This window comes from Agelaius tricolor, unplaced genomic scaffold, assembly GCF_023055355.1.
Source record: "Agelaius tricolor isolate 1412-34295 unplaced genomic scaffold, bAgeTri1.0.p SCAF_32, whole genome shotgun sequence".
Taxonomy (NCBI): domain Eukaryota; kingdom Metazoa; phylum Chordata; class Aves; order Passeriformes; family Icteridae; genus Agelaius; species Agelaius tricolor.
Window position 1 is genome coordinate 3,967,908 of NW_027269292.1, and position 19,781 is coordinate 3,987,688.

Sequence of the window (19,781 nt, forward strand, 5' to 3'; positions counted from 1 at the left end):
GTGGCTGTGGGCTTGTGTGTTCCTCCACACACATCCCTTTCTTCATCATTTGTAGCTCTTGATTTAATTTTTTCCTTTGGATTCTGAGATTCTTGTCCAGTTGTCTCTGCTGTTCCAACCCAAATGTTCCAAGAGGCCTGTGATCTATTACACTGAACACAGGTTTTTTGAGCGTCACCAAAAAAAGTTTCTTTGATGCCACTGAAATATTTTGGCCATTTTTTTGGAATCTCTGGCTCAAAGTTCATTTTTTTATACATTCAGTACATTTTAATCAAACCACAGTGGGTTATTTTTAAGACTATTGCGGCAGGAGATTTCAAACATGAGTGCTCTTGAGCGTGTCACGAGTACAAAACTCACCCTCAGAGTGGCTTGTCAGCAGTTTTTCAGTGTTAGTTTCTTTCAGAATTCCTTGGAGTCCATTTGCTCTATGGACTAAACCACACTGGAAAATAATACAGGAGTTTGGTAATCTATGGACAAAAAGGAAGAGTGTTCCATGTATTTTGTTTCCTGCTCCTTGGGAAAGTAATTTGTCCAACAAGGGATCTGGGGCTTCTCTCTGTGGGCTGGTGGTTGCTCTTGGCTGGAACAGGTTGAATTGGAGATGCCCACACTGTCCCAGGTAATGAAAATCCTCAAAACAAAGTGGAGTGTGAATATGGATCCACTTTTTCCACTAATGGTGATGCCATAATTTGCAATTTAAGTTGGGGAACTTCATTTTCATGTATGTCTTGGGCATTCTACCTTCACAAGAACCTTTTCTCCTAAGGATGCTCATAAAGTCAGGTTAAAATAACTGTGTTCTTGAGGTTATACAGAGTTTTGCTGATGTATATTTACTCCTTCAGGAAGGAAAACTCTCTCTGAAATATTCTGTAAACAAAGTAGAAAAGAGAGAACACCTTGTAATGACACAGTTTAAGTGCTACAACGTAAAGCAGCACATCCATTAAGTATTTAAGAGCTAAAAACCATCAGAAAGCCAAGTCAGTTGGAACACTGACATAAACTTGTTGTATCTACTGCCAACACTGAAAAATCCCAAAGGTCTTGAATGGTTGTTTATTTTTTTTTCCCATTTTTAACAGTTCAGACCCTTGTTCGTGAGTCCCAAGTTGTGAGAGAAGCCAAAGAGCAGCAGATTGCAGAGCTGAAGAAGATGTGTGAGCAGAGCAATGATTGCCTGAACAATGAGTGGGAGAAAAGGGTAATGAACAATGCTTCCCTCCTCTGACAGACTCCTGCAGTGTTTATCTGGGATAGTACATTTTGTCACTCAAAAAATAAATACACAGAATATGTTTTAGGGGTGGTTTTTGTGCTGATTTTATTTTTTCCTGAAGTAATCAGACTCTTTTTGCTGATGCTTTTGCACCCAGCTGGTCACCCTGTTCCTGGGGTTCATCTGGCCTCCTGGCAAGTCTCTGGATCTGTTAGGGAAGTGTTTATTTCTGGTTGACCTGACATGGAATTTTAATCTGGATAAACCTGCTGCTACCTGCTGTCACGGCGATTCCTTTGAACTCTTAGTCTTGCAATGGGTCATGAATTCTTCAATGTATTTTTATTTATTGTTCAACTCAAGACAGCAGCAGAGCAAAGGGAAGAGCATGTTTATTGTGAGACAGTGTCACCTTTGTCCAGATTATTGTCAGTATTTGTCTTGCTTCCCCCTCTCAGGAGAGAGAGGGTCACAGAAAGGACAAACCCACCTCCATTCATGAAGTTCGCTGTCAATTTAATTTTTTTGCAGCCCTGCATGTAGAAATGAAGTTGGATTTAATTCTTGCCTTCTTAAAGGCAAGTCATAATCATAAATCATAAATTGTCCTTTGTGATGAAGATCCTGAGGCTCCAGTGTTGGGTATTTTTTTTGTTTGGGTTTTTTATTTTTTTCATAGAATCCCAGACTGGTTTGGGTTGGAAGGGACTTTAAAGCTCATCCAGTGCCACCCCCTGCCATGGGGACACCTTCCACTGTCCCAGGGTGTTCCAAGCCCTATCCAGCCTGGCCTTGAGCACTTCCAGGGATGGGCAGCCACAATCTTTTTTGGTTTTAGAGAAACAATATTTTCAGAGAGGACAGAAGTGTGACACCTGGGCTTTTCACTGATTCTGCCCATATGCTATAATAATTTAACACTTCTCAATGCTAGCTGTAGATGCCATTTGTTACTTTGTGCCTTTTTTCTGGCGCAGCTCCACGACGCGGTGGCTGAGATGGAGAAGGAGAAGTTCAACATCCGGAAGAAGCACACGGAGGACATGCAGGAGCTGCTGGAGGAGACCAACGCCCGGCTGGCCAAGATGGAGGAGGAGTATTTGCAGCAGACACAGTCAACTGTAGGTTTGGTTGTGAACCTCTCACAAATGTCTCTTAAAATGTTAAATTCCATTTGTTTGTGTTCAGGTGGACTGGAAGTGCCCCAGGCTGGGTTGGATGCTATTGTGTTTGCAGGGACCCCCATGGCAGGGAGGAATGATGAATCTGACTCCATGTGCTCAGAAGGCTCATTTATTGCTTTATAATACTGTATTATATTAAAGAATACTATACTAAACTATACTAAAGAATACAGGAAGGATACAGACAGAAGGATAAAAAGATAATAATGAAAACTTGTGACTCACTCCAGAGTCCTGACACAGCTTGGCCAATGAGTCAAAACAACTCACAGCAGAATCCAATGAAACAATCACCTGTGGGTAAACAATCTCCAAACACATTCCACATGTGAGCACAACACAGGAGAAGCAAATGAGATAAAAATTGTTTTCCTTTTCTCTAAAGCTTCTCAGCTTTCCAGAAGATAATCCTGGGCAAAGGGATTTTTCCAGAGAATGTGAATGCTACAGGATGGGGCTTGGAGCAACCTGGGATGGTGGATGATGTCCTTGCCCGTGGCAGGGCTGGAATCAGATGGTTTTTAAGGTCCCTCTCAACCCAGACCATTCCATGATTCTGTTATTCATGCATGTACATCCTTGCTTTCAATACTGCAGTTGTTCTCTCCTTGGAGAGGGCACTGTCCTGGCAGCCAGTCCAAGCAAGGATTTTATTCCCCAGCTAAAATTAAGCAGGGCACAGCCCTTCAATCAATGTTACACTGTTATCTTAGAATCAGTCCTTAATTACAAATATTTGATTCAAGTTAGTAGAACTTCTGTCTCTGCAGGTTTGTAGATCATTTATATATTACATCTATTTTCATAGAAACGTGATTTTTTACTCACCCACCTCCTCTTTGACTGAGCAAATACTTCTGTTAGATGAAAGATGGCATTAAAAGGATTTTAAAATAAGTATTGATTATTCTAATTTATTGCATTTCTTTTTTAGAGTAATTATAAGCATGTTATTAGGTATAATCTGGATTTTGTGCCTGTTATATAAATGATGCAAAAAGCAAAAAAATTAACAAGTAACCTCAAAAAAGCATCCTGTACTTTTCATCAGGATGAAGTACGAGAAAAATTGAATAAGTGAAAAGACAATGTCAAACAAAATTTATTCCTTTATTAATGAATGTTGAATTTAAAAATTAACATTCAGATCATGTCATAGGTAACAGTAAATACAGAGAAAAATGGACACAGTCTGTCAGCAAGATTGAATTTAAGAACCATCAAAACTAGACAGATCTTGCCGAGCAGCTTCTGATTTAATAATTAAACAAGGTAGAGTTCAAGGCAGGGCTTAAGATGAAAGACTAGACTGTCACTGGAAATTAGTTTTCTTTTTTTCTCTCTCTCCTTTCTCTCTCCTGATTTTGAAATTTTTTTTCTGTTGGTGTTTCAGAGTTTCCCTGTTCAGAGTTTCATGTTGTCAGGAATGCCAGTGCTGTTAGAAGTGGAATTGGCTGAGCCATTTCATTAATGCCATAGAGCTGATAAGGAGGGGTTTGTTCCCTGAACAAGGATGAACTTCCTTGAGGGACATGGGGCCAGCCAGGAATTACATTCAGTGGTATATTAAAATGACTCCTTTTTTAATTATTAAAAAGAAAAAACAAAACCAGAACCCCAGAAAACCACAAAACAGACAAAAACCCCGAGTCTCCAAAGCACACAACCCTCTTCCCCCAGAAAACCAAACCCATACTGAGCAGTTTGGCACAGATGGAGAATTTTGCTGTGCTGTGGCTGTGAAATCTCTGTGGGCACTGGCCAGAGCTCAGGTGATGTCTCTGAGGGAGGTTCTTGCCCTGGCTCAGGTTTGTATCACCTCCAGTGACAGGGCAGGGGCTGTACAGGGCAGATAGTTGGGGTTTTATTTTACTTTAGGAATGAGTGAAATTTCTGTTCCCTCATCTTCAGGCCTTTGTTAATATAAAAAGAACTCTGATACCTACTCTGGGTCTGATTTTCTGACTGCAGCCTCCTGAGGAATTCTTCCCTCATTTCCCTGCATATTACCATACATTTAGGGAAGAATGGGAAGGCCTGGAGTAGTCTCATGCTACCTGCCTGTCCTTATTCTGTTCATTTTTACCTTTGTTTATATCATGAGATGAAGTTCCAGGAAAAAGATACAACTTTTGAGAGATGCTTGTAATTTACTGAAAGTTACTGCAATGAGATTTCTGGAAAGTCGAAAAATGCTCTTTGTATATATTATCATCCATTGTGGTTTTCCATTGAAATATTGTTTTTTTCTCCCATTTGAGAGGATTTGTAATTTAGAAATCAGTTGCATATGCTGTTCTGTGTAAGGGAGAAGAGATGTCACTTTGAGGGGGAATAAACACCCACATTTTGAAGATATATTTGTTTTTATATACAGTATAGAATTTACTGTCAGGATTGATGACAGCTTTGCCATTGTAACTCTTGTGTCTCTGCATCATCAGAGAACTTTGTTGCTCAAGGCTACTGAATAACAACTGGGGTATTCCCTCATTGATTCTGGGCTTTTCTCAATAATTCTTTATTCTTTTAGAACGAGACAGTCCAAAAGCTGGGGGCCCGTGTGCAGCAGTTGACTGTTGAGGCTGAAAATAGTAATTTACAACGTCAGAAATTATCTCAGGAGAAGACTGAGACAGAACTGCGCTACCAGGAGGTCTGCTCCCAACTTCAGGAGCTGACAGAAAGGTAATTCAATAACAATTAGTTGTTCAACTTCTAAGAATATGCAATTTCCAGAAGCAAACATTATTAATTTTGTTCCAGGAACACACTGAATGGCATTTGACATTAGAAAACTCTCATGAAAATATATTAATTGGTGTCAAACTCATTTAAAGTGACCCAAACGACCACCTTGAGGAGTGTCTTACCTTTCCATTATTTATGAGCAGCTCATTCTGTGACAAGAGCACGTGGCAGACGTGCAGACTCCGTGGAATTGATACTGAGCAGGTAAAATGCCAAAATCTGAAAGCAATTTCCATATTCTGTTTGCTTGCTCCGTGTAGGTACAAGTTACTTCAGAAAGACAAGGACCAGATTATGCAGGAATACAAGGAGAACCTTCAGCAACTACAAAGTAAATTTGATGTTGATAGAGATTTTCTGAAGCAGGAACAAGCTCAGGTATGCTGCCAGGTGTACCAGGCAGGAAAATGGGGTTTATTTCTTCTATCAATATGATGCTTATGAATAAATCCAAGGGATTGCTCAGTTCCCCAGGTTACTCATGAGTGTAAGTTTAAATAAAATTGAGATTTAATTTTTCATTCCCAAATTTGACTGAAAAATCATCTGAAGTTGGTTGGTCATTCTGGTGTGTGTGTGTTGTACAGCTGATTCAAATAAGGTACAATTAACATCCTGATTTTGTTTGTGCTCCTGTAAAAATTCTGGATACACCCTTGAAGACTTAATGTTTTCATAAAGCCTCTTCCATGACAGAAAATATTTTTTCCAGAAAAACATAGTCCGGCAGGCCTCATAGTATTGAACATTGTGTTAAATATTTATGTGTTTAAGGAAATAATTTTATATTTTGCAAGTGTAGGTTTCACCCAAAATGTAATAACTCTGGTTTGTTTCTGGAAAAGCATCTGTCAGGCTGATATCTACCAATATGCATAGGTACAGAGATGGCACATGTTTAAAGGGATTTTAAAGTTAAATAATTGTAGAAAAGACTCAAGTTTTAAATACCATTTATTAATCCATAGAGCCATAGGACAAGTGGGGTGTTTGGTGTTTATTTGCTGAAATTCTCTGAGCTTTGATGATACTTTACTCCATTTCATTTACAAGGTATTTTTCTTTCTACCAATTGTTAGTAGATTTTAGTAGGGATTTTTTTATTATTAGGGGTGGTTTTTTGTGCTGTTGTTTCCATTTCTAAGCTCACCAGAGGGCCCAAACTGACACATCCAGAACCATAAACTCATACAGGTTTTTTCTCCCAAATTGATAATTTTTCCAGTTTCTGGAAACTTTAGAGAAATAAATTGAAAAATGCAAAGGAGCTAATGGGGATTCCAAGACAAAAACTGCTTTTTCTGTTAAATCCCAGCAGACTTGTGATGTGATTGCAGAATTACGCCGTGAAATCGCTCTGCTGAAACAACAACTGCAAGATGCTGAACTTCAAAGGAAGCAACAGCTGAGGGTGAGCCCTGACTTTCTTTCTCAGAAATGACCAACTCTTTTTACTTCATTTGATGATTTAAATGTTTAGATATCCATCCTTAAATGTACTTCTATATACCCTGCTTGCTTGTTTCTTTTTTATGAATGGAAATATATGAAATTTCACATATGGTTAAAGGTTGATTTAAAAAGTGTGGCTAAAAGAGAGGTAAGAGCAGAATTTTCACAGAAGTTTTCTGACTGTTTCTTATAGTTCACATGTTAAATAAAAGAGTTTAAATCTCTATTGGTGGATTACAAAGAAGCCTGACAAAGAATGATCAATATCTTTTTTTTTCTCGTAAACTGTAAACATTTTTAAAGTTTCAAAATTGTTTTTAATTTGCACTGTTTAATAGTTCAGTTCAATATTCTGTCTTCCTGTAGGCATTTAAATTAATCCTCCTATCTCAGGGTAATGAGTTCCACATCTGTATCATGTATCAGTCCTGGTTGAGTTTTGGCATCTACTTTTCTTCCAATGTCTTTCATTTCACAGTTGATATAGTACAGAATGGCATTTTAATAGCTCAGGAGAACAAGTTGCTGTTTCTCTTTAGCAAACATGAATCATGACTTTGGAGATAGTTGTGTTATTTGGTGTTGGTTAAATTCTCTTCTATGTCAGAGAATTTTTTCATGATGATATAAAGTAGGTTTTTATTTTGTTATGAACTGTTCTATGTGATAGCTAATGTCTGTGTTTGATGAATGCTCTGAAATGGAAGGAAAATGGGCTATTTTGATTTAGAATACACATCTTTTCCTCTGCAGGAGCAAGAATACAAGGTTCAGCAGGACAAGCTTCGCATGCAGCGTGCATATGAGAAACAGGTAATATTTCCAGGAAAATCTCCCATCTTCTGCACAATTTTGTTCTGTACAGGACTTAAAAGTTGAAATTTTGAAACCCCCAAATAGTAAATTGAGGAATCCAAGCACTTCACACAGTTTGGAAAAAATAATTGGACAAAGTCAAGTAATATTTTAAGGACAGCTGTTTAAGGACAGGGATATCACCTCTGATTTTAGGAACCTTTTGCCAGGGGATGGAGGCTGGGATGGCATTCCCAAAAAAGTGGCCCTGGAAGCCTGTCCTGTGTGTGTACACTGCTTGTGGTGGCAGCTGAAAGGAAAATGAAGTGAATGAAAGCTGGCCTGACCTCTGCCAGTGCTCATGTGTTCTCCCACACTCCTTTTCCCCCAGAGTGTCTCTGTTCCATCCTTCTCCATGTGTTCTCTAGATATTGTCAACAGGCATCGTTTTTACAGCAGAAACTTCAAGTAAAAAATGTAATTTTCATCAGAAACACTTCATCTTAAAGCACTTTGCAAATCCTGCCTGCTCTTTTAGACTCAGAACATCAATAGGCTTCAAATTAAACTTCAATTTTAGTGACATTATATGTGCAACTCATGTGCAGCCAGAGGGTGCCTTAGATGCCTGTTTAATTGAAAGGATGTGTTACTCAAACATGTCATTGCCAAATGTGGCAAATTTATAACATAAAATAATGGATTGTGATCCCAGCTACTTGTCACTTGGTAATAGCACTTGTGACATGAATTGTAGAGAGGTTTTGGTTTGAGTTAGTTCCTTCTGCTAACATTGAAGTCAAAACATTCTTTGTTCCAGGATCTGCCTTAGTTTAAACCTAGCTTACATTTGTCTTTTTAGTCAAATCTTGGGTTTTATAAATGTTGAACTCAAGAAAAATCCAGGATTTGAGTGATTTGCAGGCCAAAATAAAAATATATTGGCACAATTTGACTGAGGTTTGAGGATCTTTTGGGGAGAAAGCTCCTAAGCATGGGCTGAGGGTGTGTCAGCAATGCCTCCAACCAGTGAGCCCAGGGAGGGAAGCAGGAATTCTGCATCAGCAAACAAGGAAGCAGAGCCTTTCTTTTTATAGATAACTTGACAGCAGTTTGTTCATAAATTCTGGTGTAACTGTTTTCGAGCCCAAATCTTTGAGAGAGGACGAGAAGAAAAATACCAGTGAATAATCTATGGGTATAAATCCATAAACCAGGATGGATTGGCCCATAAAATACTAAAACAAGTAAAGGAATTGTGAAGTCTCTGCTGCAATCTGTTCACTTAAAAACCTACCCATTATCTAATAATCTTTATGAGTCTGCAGTGGCTGTTGCCTCTGAGGATACTTAAACATCAAACAAATCATAGGTAGGAACCTTAAATGTCACTGTTTGATTAAATGTGCTTATCTGCTGGATCAGGAACCAGTTAGGCTAAATGGCTTTACAAGCCAAGGAAACACCTGCTTTTTATAAATAATCCACTGCTTGTTTTGCAAACATTCAGCTCAGCATCAGGAGAGTGACAGATTATTCCTGACAGCCATTCCCAAGCCACCTGTTGAATATATAGAATTTTATCAGGTTTGGCAGTAGCTTCTTCATTCTCTAATAGACAGCTCATGGATTTGGAGGTTCTTGGAACCCAACTAAGTGTTCCTGGAGTGAACACCTCCACAAAACTTCTCACAGCAGAGAATCTCTGGATTTGTTTTTTCACTGGCCTGCACACTTAGTAAAACACATTTTTTTTATTTTTTTAAATATTTTATTTTATTTTATTTTATTTTATTTTATTTTATTTTATTTCATTTTATTTTATTTTATTTTATTTTTTTATTATTTTATTTATTTTTTATTTTATTTTTTATTTTATTTTTTTATTTCTTGTCTTTTATTTTGTATTTCTTTACATTACAAATGGCTGTAGGTGGATAAAGGATTTCCTGTGTCTCCCATCCCCACGTTGTTCCTTAAGCAATTCTAAAGCAATACAACTCTTGGATTATGTACAAACTCTTGGACTTAACCTGCTCTTGGCAAAAAACATTACAAAGACCTGTGGTGTGGCCTTCACCTGGGAAGCTGCCAAATTCAAAGGGTTTTGTAACTATTTTTAGGATTATAATTGCTAATTGTTCTATTATTCTTTAGGAAGTTTATCTATTTCTGTTTGATATTTTTTATTGTAAGAACTGATCAGAAGTGATTCACTCTGGTTGGTCACAAATTTGCACCTCAGAGAATACAGGGCACTATTTTAGGCAGTTTCCTGTCTGCTTTTCTGTACTTACCTGAAGAAAATCGAGTTCCTTTTTTATGTAATTACTGGTATTTCTTTATTCTAGACAGTAATACTCACTTTGAGAAGGAAAATAGCTCATTGGCTCCATTCCATACTTCATCTCTCTGTTAATCTCTGCTTTTGAATTTCACATAATTTTAGAAATCCGTGGATGATTTGTCTGCATCAGTGGAAAAGGATCATGCAAATAAATAGTTTTTAGAATCTAAAACATTGATTTATTTTAACTCAGACGCTGTTTTGGCTAAAATATTTGGTGTTTTTTTCTTTAAATGGCAGATTAATGGCATTAGGAGTGATCTGGATAAAGAAAAAGGGAATGCTCAAAAGAAAATTTGCCACCTGGAACAGGTTCTGAAGTAAGTGAATGTGCAATAATTCTTGAACCACCCCATGTATTTTAAAATATTTATTTATTAATATTTATTTATTAATATTTATTTATTAAATAATCTTATGCTTTAACTCATCTAACTGCCCTCCTATAGTTTTTTCCTGTTTTAAAGCTGAACCTTCAGTTCAATCAACAAGAAAAATGAAAAAAATAAAGTAAGAACCACCTCACCCAAATTTGTTGACTTTTAAGTCGTAGGAATAAAATAGAATTAATGAGAATTAATTAAAATAAATAGTGTTAATGATGTCAGCTGGTCTTGCTCTCTCAAATAAATGGGCCCAGGTTCAATTCAGAGTTTATTCATAGGAAGTAAATAACTAAAAACTAAAACTAAAGACTTGTTGCTTTGAGCTCTTCTAGAACATTGAATAAATTTGAAAGGTGTGTTTACTTAAAATATATTTTAATTTACTAGATGATCCTTCTGATTTTATATTTTATGTTTAATATCCACAAATTACAAGTCTAATGCAGATTTTTTTCTCTTTGATACAACTCTTCTTTGTGGGACTGTTTGTTCTTCATGTGGATCTAAAGCTGGGGGAAATGCTCTGTAGCAAACAGTTTTCCTTAACTAACTTGGAACAGTTTTTTTGCTGACTCTGTCCATGAACAGCTAATCAGGAAGCACCAAATTTGATGTTTTCTGAGCAAGGGAGTGGTTTATGTACAGCAGATGCACATAGGACAAGATCAACTCTTGCTATGCTCCTTCCATTTTTGGTTATGTAAATTATTCTTTCCATGTGTTAATCCAGCTAAAAGTCAAAGCTGTGGAAGTAATTTCTGGGCAAAACAGATTATTCTGAAACAAACCAGAAGTTATTTGTTGGAAGTATTCAGTTTAATATCACAATGTACCTTATCTAGGCTGGGAGAGGCAAGTAAAGATACTTTCATTCCATAAAAGTGACAGGGCTGGAGTCTGTATTTCTTTATTTCTATAATCTCTGAGGTATTTGGCATAAATAGAGACTATCTTAAATCACTGCAGACATTAATAAAAACTCCAGCTTTTAATCTTTAAGTTCTTTACATTGGCTATTATTTAGAATTTTGGGGAGGTTGAACTGTTATCAACTGCACTTAATCTTTTAGTATTTTACCATCTGATTTGTTGATAACGAAGCTGCATTAATTTTCTTCCACATCTTTCAAATAATGTGTCAGTTTGCACTTATGTTAATAAAGCCAGTCTGGCTTTGCAGCCCAGGGCTGATCCCACGTGGGTGCAGAGGGAATTCTCTCCAGGCAGGATCTGGGAGCTGCTGGGGCTTTGGAACCTGAGGAGCTCTTGCAGGAGCTCAGGACATCCTCAGTTATTTCAGATATTCCTTGGCTGTGTTTCAGCTTAGGTGTAGCTTGGAGTTGAAGTCAGGATTTGAAAGACTCAATTTTAAGAGCCCCAAGTGCTGGTGATGCTCCAAGGGCCATGAATTAAAACAATGCAGGCAGAGCTCAGTCCCAGCCTTGTACTCCTGTGGGTCAATCTTTGGCCAGAACTGGGCATGGCTCAGCTCCTGGGATTGAAGAGCCCTGGGGCTGTTCCAAGGGTAAAAATCATCTCCTGTTTCCCCCACAGCAAGTGATTCATACCTATAGGGCTCTATATGGATATACCCATATGTTCCTGTCTGGTTTTCAAAGTGTCTCCTAGTACAGGCTGCTGCTGCTCCTGTGGGTCCCCTTTAAATGAAAATATTCTTTGATATTGTATTTTTCTCAGGGTCACTTCCATGTCCTATGGCACTTGGTTTCTCTTAAGTTTTTTCTTTTAGTTTAATTTTTTTTTATTCAGGTTGTTGAAAATAATGTAGAGATTTCTAATATGAAATCAAATATACCTCTCCCAACTGAAATGAAAAATGGTTTTTTTTTGTGGAGATAGTTTACTCTAATAAAACTGCTCTTTTGATTGTTTTATAGCAGGAGTTTGGGGCTAATTTTAAGATTAATAAGGGAATTAGTAATGCTAATAAGTAATTGAATAGAAATAAAAATTAGCTTTCTAGTGTGGTTTTGGCTGGCTGGAGACAGAAGTTGGCAGATCCATGGGGCTGGATTTAGGATCCTATAAAGATGATATTTGCAGAAGTGCAGTGCCCTAGGGTGTGAGTCCAGCCCAGCTCATGTTCTGCTGGTTGGGACTGCAGCTCTGGGTCTGAGCTCTGCATTTCTGAGCAGGGCTGCAGCAGACTCACATGCTCAGGACAGAGGAAGTGCCAGTCCTGCAGGGCTTTCTGCAATTCAGACCATTCCTTTAGCACCAGTCTGTCTTGACAATATTAAGATTTTTTCATATATCTGCTTTTATATGATATACAAGTAGGTAATAGATAAGGAGCAGTGGTATTTATTGTGGCAGAAATGGATGGCTTCCTTATGGCTTTTTTTTTCCTCCATTTTGAAGAATTTTGAATTCTTTTGCAAGAATTATTCTTTTCAGCAATCCTTTTCCTATTAATATCAGTCCATAAGATCCAATATCTTACGTAAAAATGCTTCAGTTTGCTGGATTTCTTTAACTTCTTGCAGAATGAATTTAACTGACTCCAAGCTCAGGCAGAGCCAGTAAATCTTTAGAAAACAACCTTTTCTTGCATGAGGTGGGTGAAAATACAGTTCAGCATCTTCCATAGAAACGATGCCTGGTGGAATTGTAACTCAGAACCCAGTAGGTGCATCAGTGATTTCTCATAAACTACTTTGATCTGAATGCACTTTGATTCTGAAATGGCCACAGGATTATATCTTGAGTAGCTGCTGAGCTGCAAGCACACAGAAAGGGAAGTGGCAGGCATTTTAGGGGATTTTTGTTATTATTATCATTATTTTCCCAGTGCTGTGACAGCAAACAGTGCTGCTGCTGTTTCAAACATATCCACACTGATGCAGAATGAAAGTCATTTGAGGCATTGTTTGGAATAGTAAAATCCACATTTCTGAAAGTATCTTTCACTTCAAAAATAAAAAAAAACCCCAGTATTGCCACAGTTTCAGTACAGAATAGGGGTTTATGTAGTTTACAGGAGGTTTTTTTCTTCTTCTGAAGTTCATGGTGGAAATATCTGTCAAAAGCAAACCTTTTGCAAAAGAATTGCTCCAACACTCCTGACTCGTGGTGGTGACTTGTAGATATAAAATTTATATTTACTTCTGCAGTGCATGTCACAGGCATTGCTTAATAGCAAAAGTCCCTCTGAGAAGTGCTGCAAGGGCTTTTCTAGAATGTCCTTTAAATGGCATTTCTATAAGAACAAAGTTTTCTTGAAAAGCTTCTCTGTAATTACTTGGGGGGAAAGGTTGTTTCTCTAATCCCTGTGGTTTGGTTGCAGAAAATGTGTCTTGAGAGTGGGTTGCAAATAGGCTGAATCTCTGCTGTTCTTATCTCACAGTAAGAAGAGGAGTAGGAAATGGAGGTATATAATTTGTCACAGTACAAACTGAGTAGAATGAAACAGAAAATAAATGAGGGGAAAAAAATCTGTACCCATTTGCTGCTGAAGAAATTGCATGGAAGAGAAAGAAAAGGTCTTGCTGAGTTTATACAATTCTGTTAAACAGCTCTCAGCATCATCTCTTGTGTCTTGTTCTTTGGATGTTTATTCATTCAATATATTTATTTTCCTCTGCTTATATTTGGGCAGCAGATTGTTCAATACTTTTAGTTTGCTATGAGAAATATATATTTACTCTAGGGAAATATTCCCCATTTTATTGAAGATTACAACCACAACAGCAGCTCAGTTTTGAGGTGGTTTTGACAGAGTCATGAAAGAATCCCAGAATGGTTTGGGTTGGAAGGGACCTTAAAACCCATCCCATGCCAGCCCTGCCATGGCAGGGACACCTTCCAGTGTCCCCCTGCTCCAGCCTGGCCCTGGACACTCCCAGGGACAGGGATCCCACCTTTGTGGCTGCACAGACACATAAATTTGGTCACTCCTGAGACTGAGAGATTTTGGACTCAATTATAAACATCCTGAATAGTTTGAGGCTGAGATCCTCTGTCACCCTCGTGGGAAGTGCAGACCAGGTTGATTTCTTCAGGATGAAGGTTGTGACAGTTCTCATGTACTGGAGAGGATTATGGGGTCTGATTTAATGCTTTTTGCTTTGCCTGCCTCGTACACAAATAACATTTTCATATTCTCCTGAAGGACAAATTTCATGAGTTCTTGTTCTTCAGTTCTGTAGTGTGTGAAGGAAACAAATTTTAAGAAGTGACATTTTAGGAGAAATGAAATGAAATGAAATGAGATTAAATCCCCCTGTACAGGTGCAGATGCTGTAGTTAAACACTGCAACATCAAGGAATGCCTGCACATCTCCACCCCAGTGCTCCACAACCTTCTCCCTCTCACTCTTTGCCTTTTTTTTTTTTCCAAGTCTGTCTATGGAGCCAAATCTCAGCACTTTGCAAGTGGGGATGATACAGAGCAAATGCTGAGCAGCTGCTTCATTCTGACTCACTTAATAAAATTATTTGTTTACATTAGGAGCTCCCAACACCTCTTTTTTTCCATGGCTTTCTACCCTTTGTCTGAACTTGTTTAAAATTCTGGGGAAGAAAGAGGGGCTAAACTGCTAAACTTTCTAGAAACCAGTAAAGCCACTCCAGTCCATTAGCAGATTTTCCCAATAGTTTCCACAGTGGTTTTTAAAGCACACACAGACAGTTCTCACAGTATTTTGGGGTTTGTTTTAGGTGGCTAGACCAAAGCTTTCCAATCATGACGTGGTGTGGATTTTTTTGCAGAAAAATTAAAAGTATTCATTTTATTGAATACCTGCTGCTGCCTGCAGGTATTCAGTAAAATGCAGAAGTGAAAATTATTTGCCTTTCTCTTCTCATATATACTTGTGTACATGCACATTCTTGTGTTCATGTGGTTTCTGAAATGGCAGTCAAGGGGAAGAAGTTGATTTCTCAGTGGAGGTGGTGCCATGGAGTTTCCTCACTGCAGATTTAAAAACAGCTTTTCCCACTGCTCCTTGTTATTCCAGAGTGAGGGCAATGCTCTGTGCTTCCCTATGCTGGGCTGCTGTTTCTGGGGATTTTGTCAGGTGTTCAGTGGTACTCACTTATATTTTAAATTTCAGGTTTTGTGTGTAGCACAGTTATTTCTGCTACAAGGTTTTGCCTCACAGAAAATTTCTGATGAAAATGTGTTAGCACTCATATTTCCTAAATCAAGGTGGAAAAAATGCTCTTTAGGGAAGGAAATACTTTTTTTTGGTACCAGTTACTCTTCTTGAAACTTCAGTTATTTCTTAATTCAGAAATTACTTTATTCAGTCATTTCTTTATTCACTTGTCATCTCCTGGTGTGCTTTGCAGTCATTTGGTTATTCTGGGTCATTCTTTACCTGACATTGAGCCAGATCCACAGAGCTGGAGCTATTCTCAGGCTTCTCCTGTGGTTTTAAACTTGGTATTGATACCTGTAAGGCCTTCAGAGAGTGGCTTTGACCTCAGCCTTGCTAAAAGCAGAAGTTAAAATGAAATTAGCACTGTCCTGGAGCCTCGGGCTGGCACAGGGAATGCCTGGATGGCAGCGGCACCGAGGGTCAGGAAATTCCCTTTTCTCTCATTTTGATTTCCACAAGGCCCCATCTGCTCTGGGCTCTGGTGCAGTGGGATGATCTGAGTTGATGAGATTCTGTTTTCATCCTGAGTATTTTATTAAGGTTTTGCTGTTCTGAGCCTGCCTGGCCTCCTCCAGCAGTGCTGGTTCTGCTTGGGGTTTCCCAGTTCACCTGCACTGGTGAAATGGGGACAAGGCAGAAATGGGCAGAGGGTGAGGTTGTCCTTTGCAGAATCTTTTCCTACAGCTGTGTCTGAATAATGACTCATTTTTCATTCTATGGTTCTCTTTGATGCACAAAGAGAAGACTTGGGCTTGTTTGATGTGAAAAGCTCTTCTTGCTTTATTCAGGAGTACCTAAAAATGCATCAAACTTCAGGAAGTTTTATGTAGAGGTCTTCTGGTCCTTAAGATTGCTTAAATCTTGCAAAATTCCCATGGTGTTTATTTAGTTTTTCTTCTCTCTGTAATACCACAAAAGGAACAGTGTAAAAGTGAGGGGACATAGATTTGAGAGAAATAAATAGTGAACAATCTGCTGCTGACCCAATAAAGAGGGAAACAGATGAAGGCAAGGAAAAACAAACATGTGAATAGAGCTGGCAGAAGGAGGTAGAAGAAATAGCAATGGAAATAAATTATTTTGTTTGCAATTTACATTTGCATAATTGTTAGATCCCAACATTTTGCAAAGAAGTAAAATTTAGGCTTTTCAAAATATACGGAAGTTATAATTTGAAAAAAAAAAGCTGTGATTTACAGTGGATCTTGAGAATTTGATTCTACCAAGCCCTTGGAGAACTTTCTATTTAAACAGCTGCTTCTTCAAATCCTCTTGTATTGGCTTCTTGGAGTGGTGTGTGTCAGAAATGCCACTGCACACAGCAAAGCACAACAGCCTGAGAATCATCAATGCAATGATAAATAAATAAAGGAAGTGATAGCTTTAACCGCAAGTTAATTTTTCATTTCTTTTTTCCTTCCTTGCTCCTCTAAGTTGAATCCAAATTCTGAGTAATTGCTTGTTGTTGTTGTTAATATTTTTAGGGTAATTGCCTAAGTGTAGCTGTTTTCCTGCAGTTAATTCCATTTTTCCTTGAAAATGAAGTATTTGTGTGTGGAGAGAATTCTTGTCAGAATGGAAAAGCCATTACTATTTAAAGCCGGAAATAATTAAAGGAATATGAGCAAGCATTGTCTTTAATTCCAAGTGTTGCAATAAAAGAGCATTGTTAAGAGTTTATACTCATGTTCATTGTGTTCATCATTATCTTTTATTAAAATGTTGAGGCCTGTCTCGTTACAGCCATTGCAATATGATGAAAAAAGCCATGTCTGTGATTCAGAAACAGCACAATGTGATGTGGCTGAGGAGTTGGGATCTAGTTTTACTCTTTAAAACTGTGTGTGTTTTTTTTGGTAGGCTGGGTTTTAGTTTGAGGGTTTTTTTTTTTTTCTTTTTTTTTCTCCTTTAAGAATCAGTGGAAAACCAAGCAGCTGTTCTCCACTTGGTGCTGTGCTTGAGCATCTGAAACCTTTTAGAGCAAACCCAGTCAAAGTTTCCAGCATATTGTAAACATTCCCTAACCCTCGCTCTAGGGGCCACAACGTGGAGCATGAACAGAGGGCTCCAAAATATGGTAGCTCTGTTTAATAGTCTCACTTAAAAGCAAAAATAAAGTGTTCTATTAACTATTTACAGCCTTTCATTTTCTTTCCCCCCTGTTTCTCTGGAGACCTACTGGCAATAATGAAATATGTATTGAAAGGAAGGCTCCAGTTGTACAAAAAAAAAAATGTCACAGTTGATTTTTAATCCTTGGCTCTGGGACTGTTATGTCCCTCCAGATGGTTATAGAGATATCACATGACATCTATTTTGTGATAACAACTGTGAAACTGGTTTGATATGGCACACAGCTTATGAAATTAAAAGTATTGCCTTGTGAGGTGAAGAGCATTGCTGTGTCATGCTGTAGCACTTCATTAATTGCTGTAAATTGCTATTCTAATAATTACTGTAGTTAGGACTATCACAATTACGTTGACTAAATGAAAATACAAATAATCAACACTAATGGCAGAATTGTTTCCTTGTTACTCCTAAAGCTTCCCTCTCACATCAGTGTATTTTTCAGATTTCTTATTTCTTTTCTCATTTCAAGATTATACAATGCCCCAAACATTGATGAAATGAGAAAAGCTTTCAGTTGGCTAAAGAAAGTTGTACAGATGATTGAATTCAATTAACTGATTGTTAAAAAGCATGAGAAGTTTCAGGCTGTCACCTCCTTTGAGTCACTTAGAAACCATCTACAAAACAGTACAAGGAAAAACTTTGTTCCTTGTTGCTCAATGATTGTGATTTCTCTACTTCAATTACATTTGATAATCTTAAATTTGCTTCTACTTTTTATGTACTTTGTACAACTTTCCTTTAGCTTCAGCAACAATCCAACCAACCTTCATGGAGGAGTTGAAGCTGATAATTCAAAAAGTACTTAAAAGGAAAAGACAATTGTGACAATCCGTGTCCCCTTGGAAAGAAGAAACCAATGAGCCAAGTAGGCACTCCTGGTTCCCCAGAATTAAAAATCTTTATTATCTACTACAACATGAATATTATTACTCTGAATCCTGAACTAACCAATTATTTTAACCCTAAAATGAGTTACCTTAAGTCAGTAGAATGACAGGATGAATTCTGAGCCCTTGTACCTCCTTAACAATCTTAATCCTGGCAGTTCATCCTCAGCATCTTTGCTTTGCCAACCACTGTTGGCTCTGTCACTCTTCACACAGCCTGGGCTGTGCTTTGTTAGTGTTAAGTGATTCTCCTTGCCTGGCTCTGTCCTGTGCCTGCTGATTTCTCACATAGTTTGTCCTTGGATGGTTTATTTTATCCACCCCCAGCTCTCAGTGCCACAGCGCCGTTCTCTGATCTCCATCTCTGCCTTCCCTGCTCCTCTTCTTTGGGTACCTCATGAATCTCTCTGCTGTCTGGGCTGGCTTTCTGGGCCACCTTTTAATTACAGACTTGTCTGCCCTTTTCTAAGGCATTATCTACACCTGTCTCTCTGATTCTCCCCTCTGTGCTGTCCTTGCTGAGGTTTAGCCGTGCTCTCAGCATGGGAAAGCCGTGACTGTTTAATCTCTGTTCTAATCCTCCTCCCCTGATAACTGAGCCTCTGAGCTCTCTCTTATGTGTGGTGGATCTAAATCTTGGAGACACTTTCTGCAGTCTGGAGCAAAATTACCAAGTTTTCCTTTCCAGCCACATTTACAACACTTGCCCAGCCTTTTAACCCACATCACATTCATCATTTGGCAATTGCTGTTTTATTCTGTTAGCACAGCACCTAGCACAACAGTGCCCTGTCATTATTGTAATGAGAAATAGTTATAATAATTATTAGTGTCTTTAACCAATGTCTGCCTAATTTGTGAGCCATTAATTTTGAATCTAATGCATTATTCTTATTTCAGTGTGGTATTGCACACGTGGAGTATTATTTGCTCCAAATTCATTAATGGCTTTAAGGAGTGATTTAGTTTGTTAATGTTATCTCATGATTTATTTAAAACATAAGTATATAGTTTAAAACAATAACTGTATTGTAAATATATTCCATTGTTGGAGCTTACTTAAAGGGATGCAGACCAGCTTTTTGATGTTAGCATCTCAAATTATGCAAACTGTAAACAATTTATAAGTGGATTTGTGCTTTTTCTCATAAAGACAAGCTCATCTTATTCTTAAAATTGGGGAACACTTTATATTTATTCCTTGCCTTTATATTTTTGGCTTTATTTCTTTGAAAAGATAAAACAAGTTCGAATGCTTTCTAACAACTCCCAAATATTAACGTGCCCAGGGACAGGATAGGGATGATGTTTTGAAGGCAATAAATATTTCAGCTTCACATTTCAGTCTTTCTTCTTCGCTCCTTTGATCTGGCTTTGGTTTAGTTATCATTCCTCTTGGATGACTTCACACTGTCTCTCTTCCTCTCCACACCAAAAAGAAGAAGTGTTCTGCACAAATTCCATATGTTTGGGGCTGGCATGGCAGGAG

General features: G+C 38.0%; 1 protein-coding gene across 4 annotated transcripts in view; it reads left to right on the top strand.

Moving 5' to 3' along the window:
- Window positions 1-19,781, top strand: part of CEP112 (centrosomal protein 112) — a 194,988-nt gene that overhangs the window by 34,032 nt on the left and 141,175 nt on the right. For 3 of the 4 annotated variants that reach the window (XM_071451527.1, XM_071451526.1, XM_071451530.1), the window contains exons 11-17: window positions 1,098-1,216; window positions 2,209-2,352; window positions 4,949-5,103; window positions 5,427-5,544; window positions 6,482-6,577; window positions 7,372-7,431; window positions 10,001-10,080. In XM_071451527.1, coding sequence (XP_071307628.1) covers window positions 1,098-1,216; window positions 2,209-2,352; window positions 4,949-5,103; window positions 5,427-5,544; window positions 6,482-6,577; window positions 7,372-7,431; window positions 10,001-10,080 — 772 coding nt within the window. The remainder of the gene's footprint in view (window positions 1-1,097; window positions 1,217-2,208; window positions 2,353-4,948; window positions 5,104-5,426; window positions 5,545-6,481; window positions 6,578-7,371; window positions 7,432-10,000; window positions 10,081-19,781) is intronic. The other variant, XM_071451529.1, reaches the window with a different exon arrangement.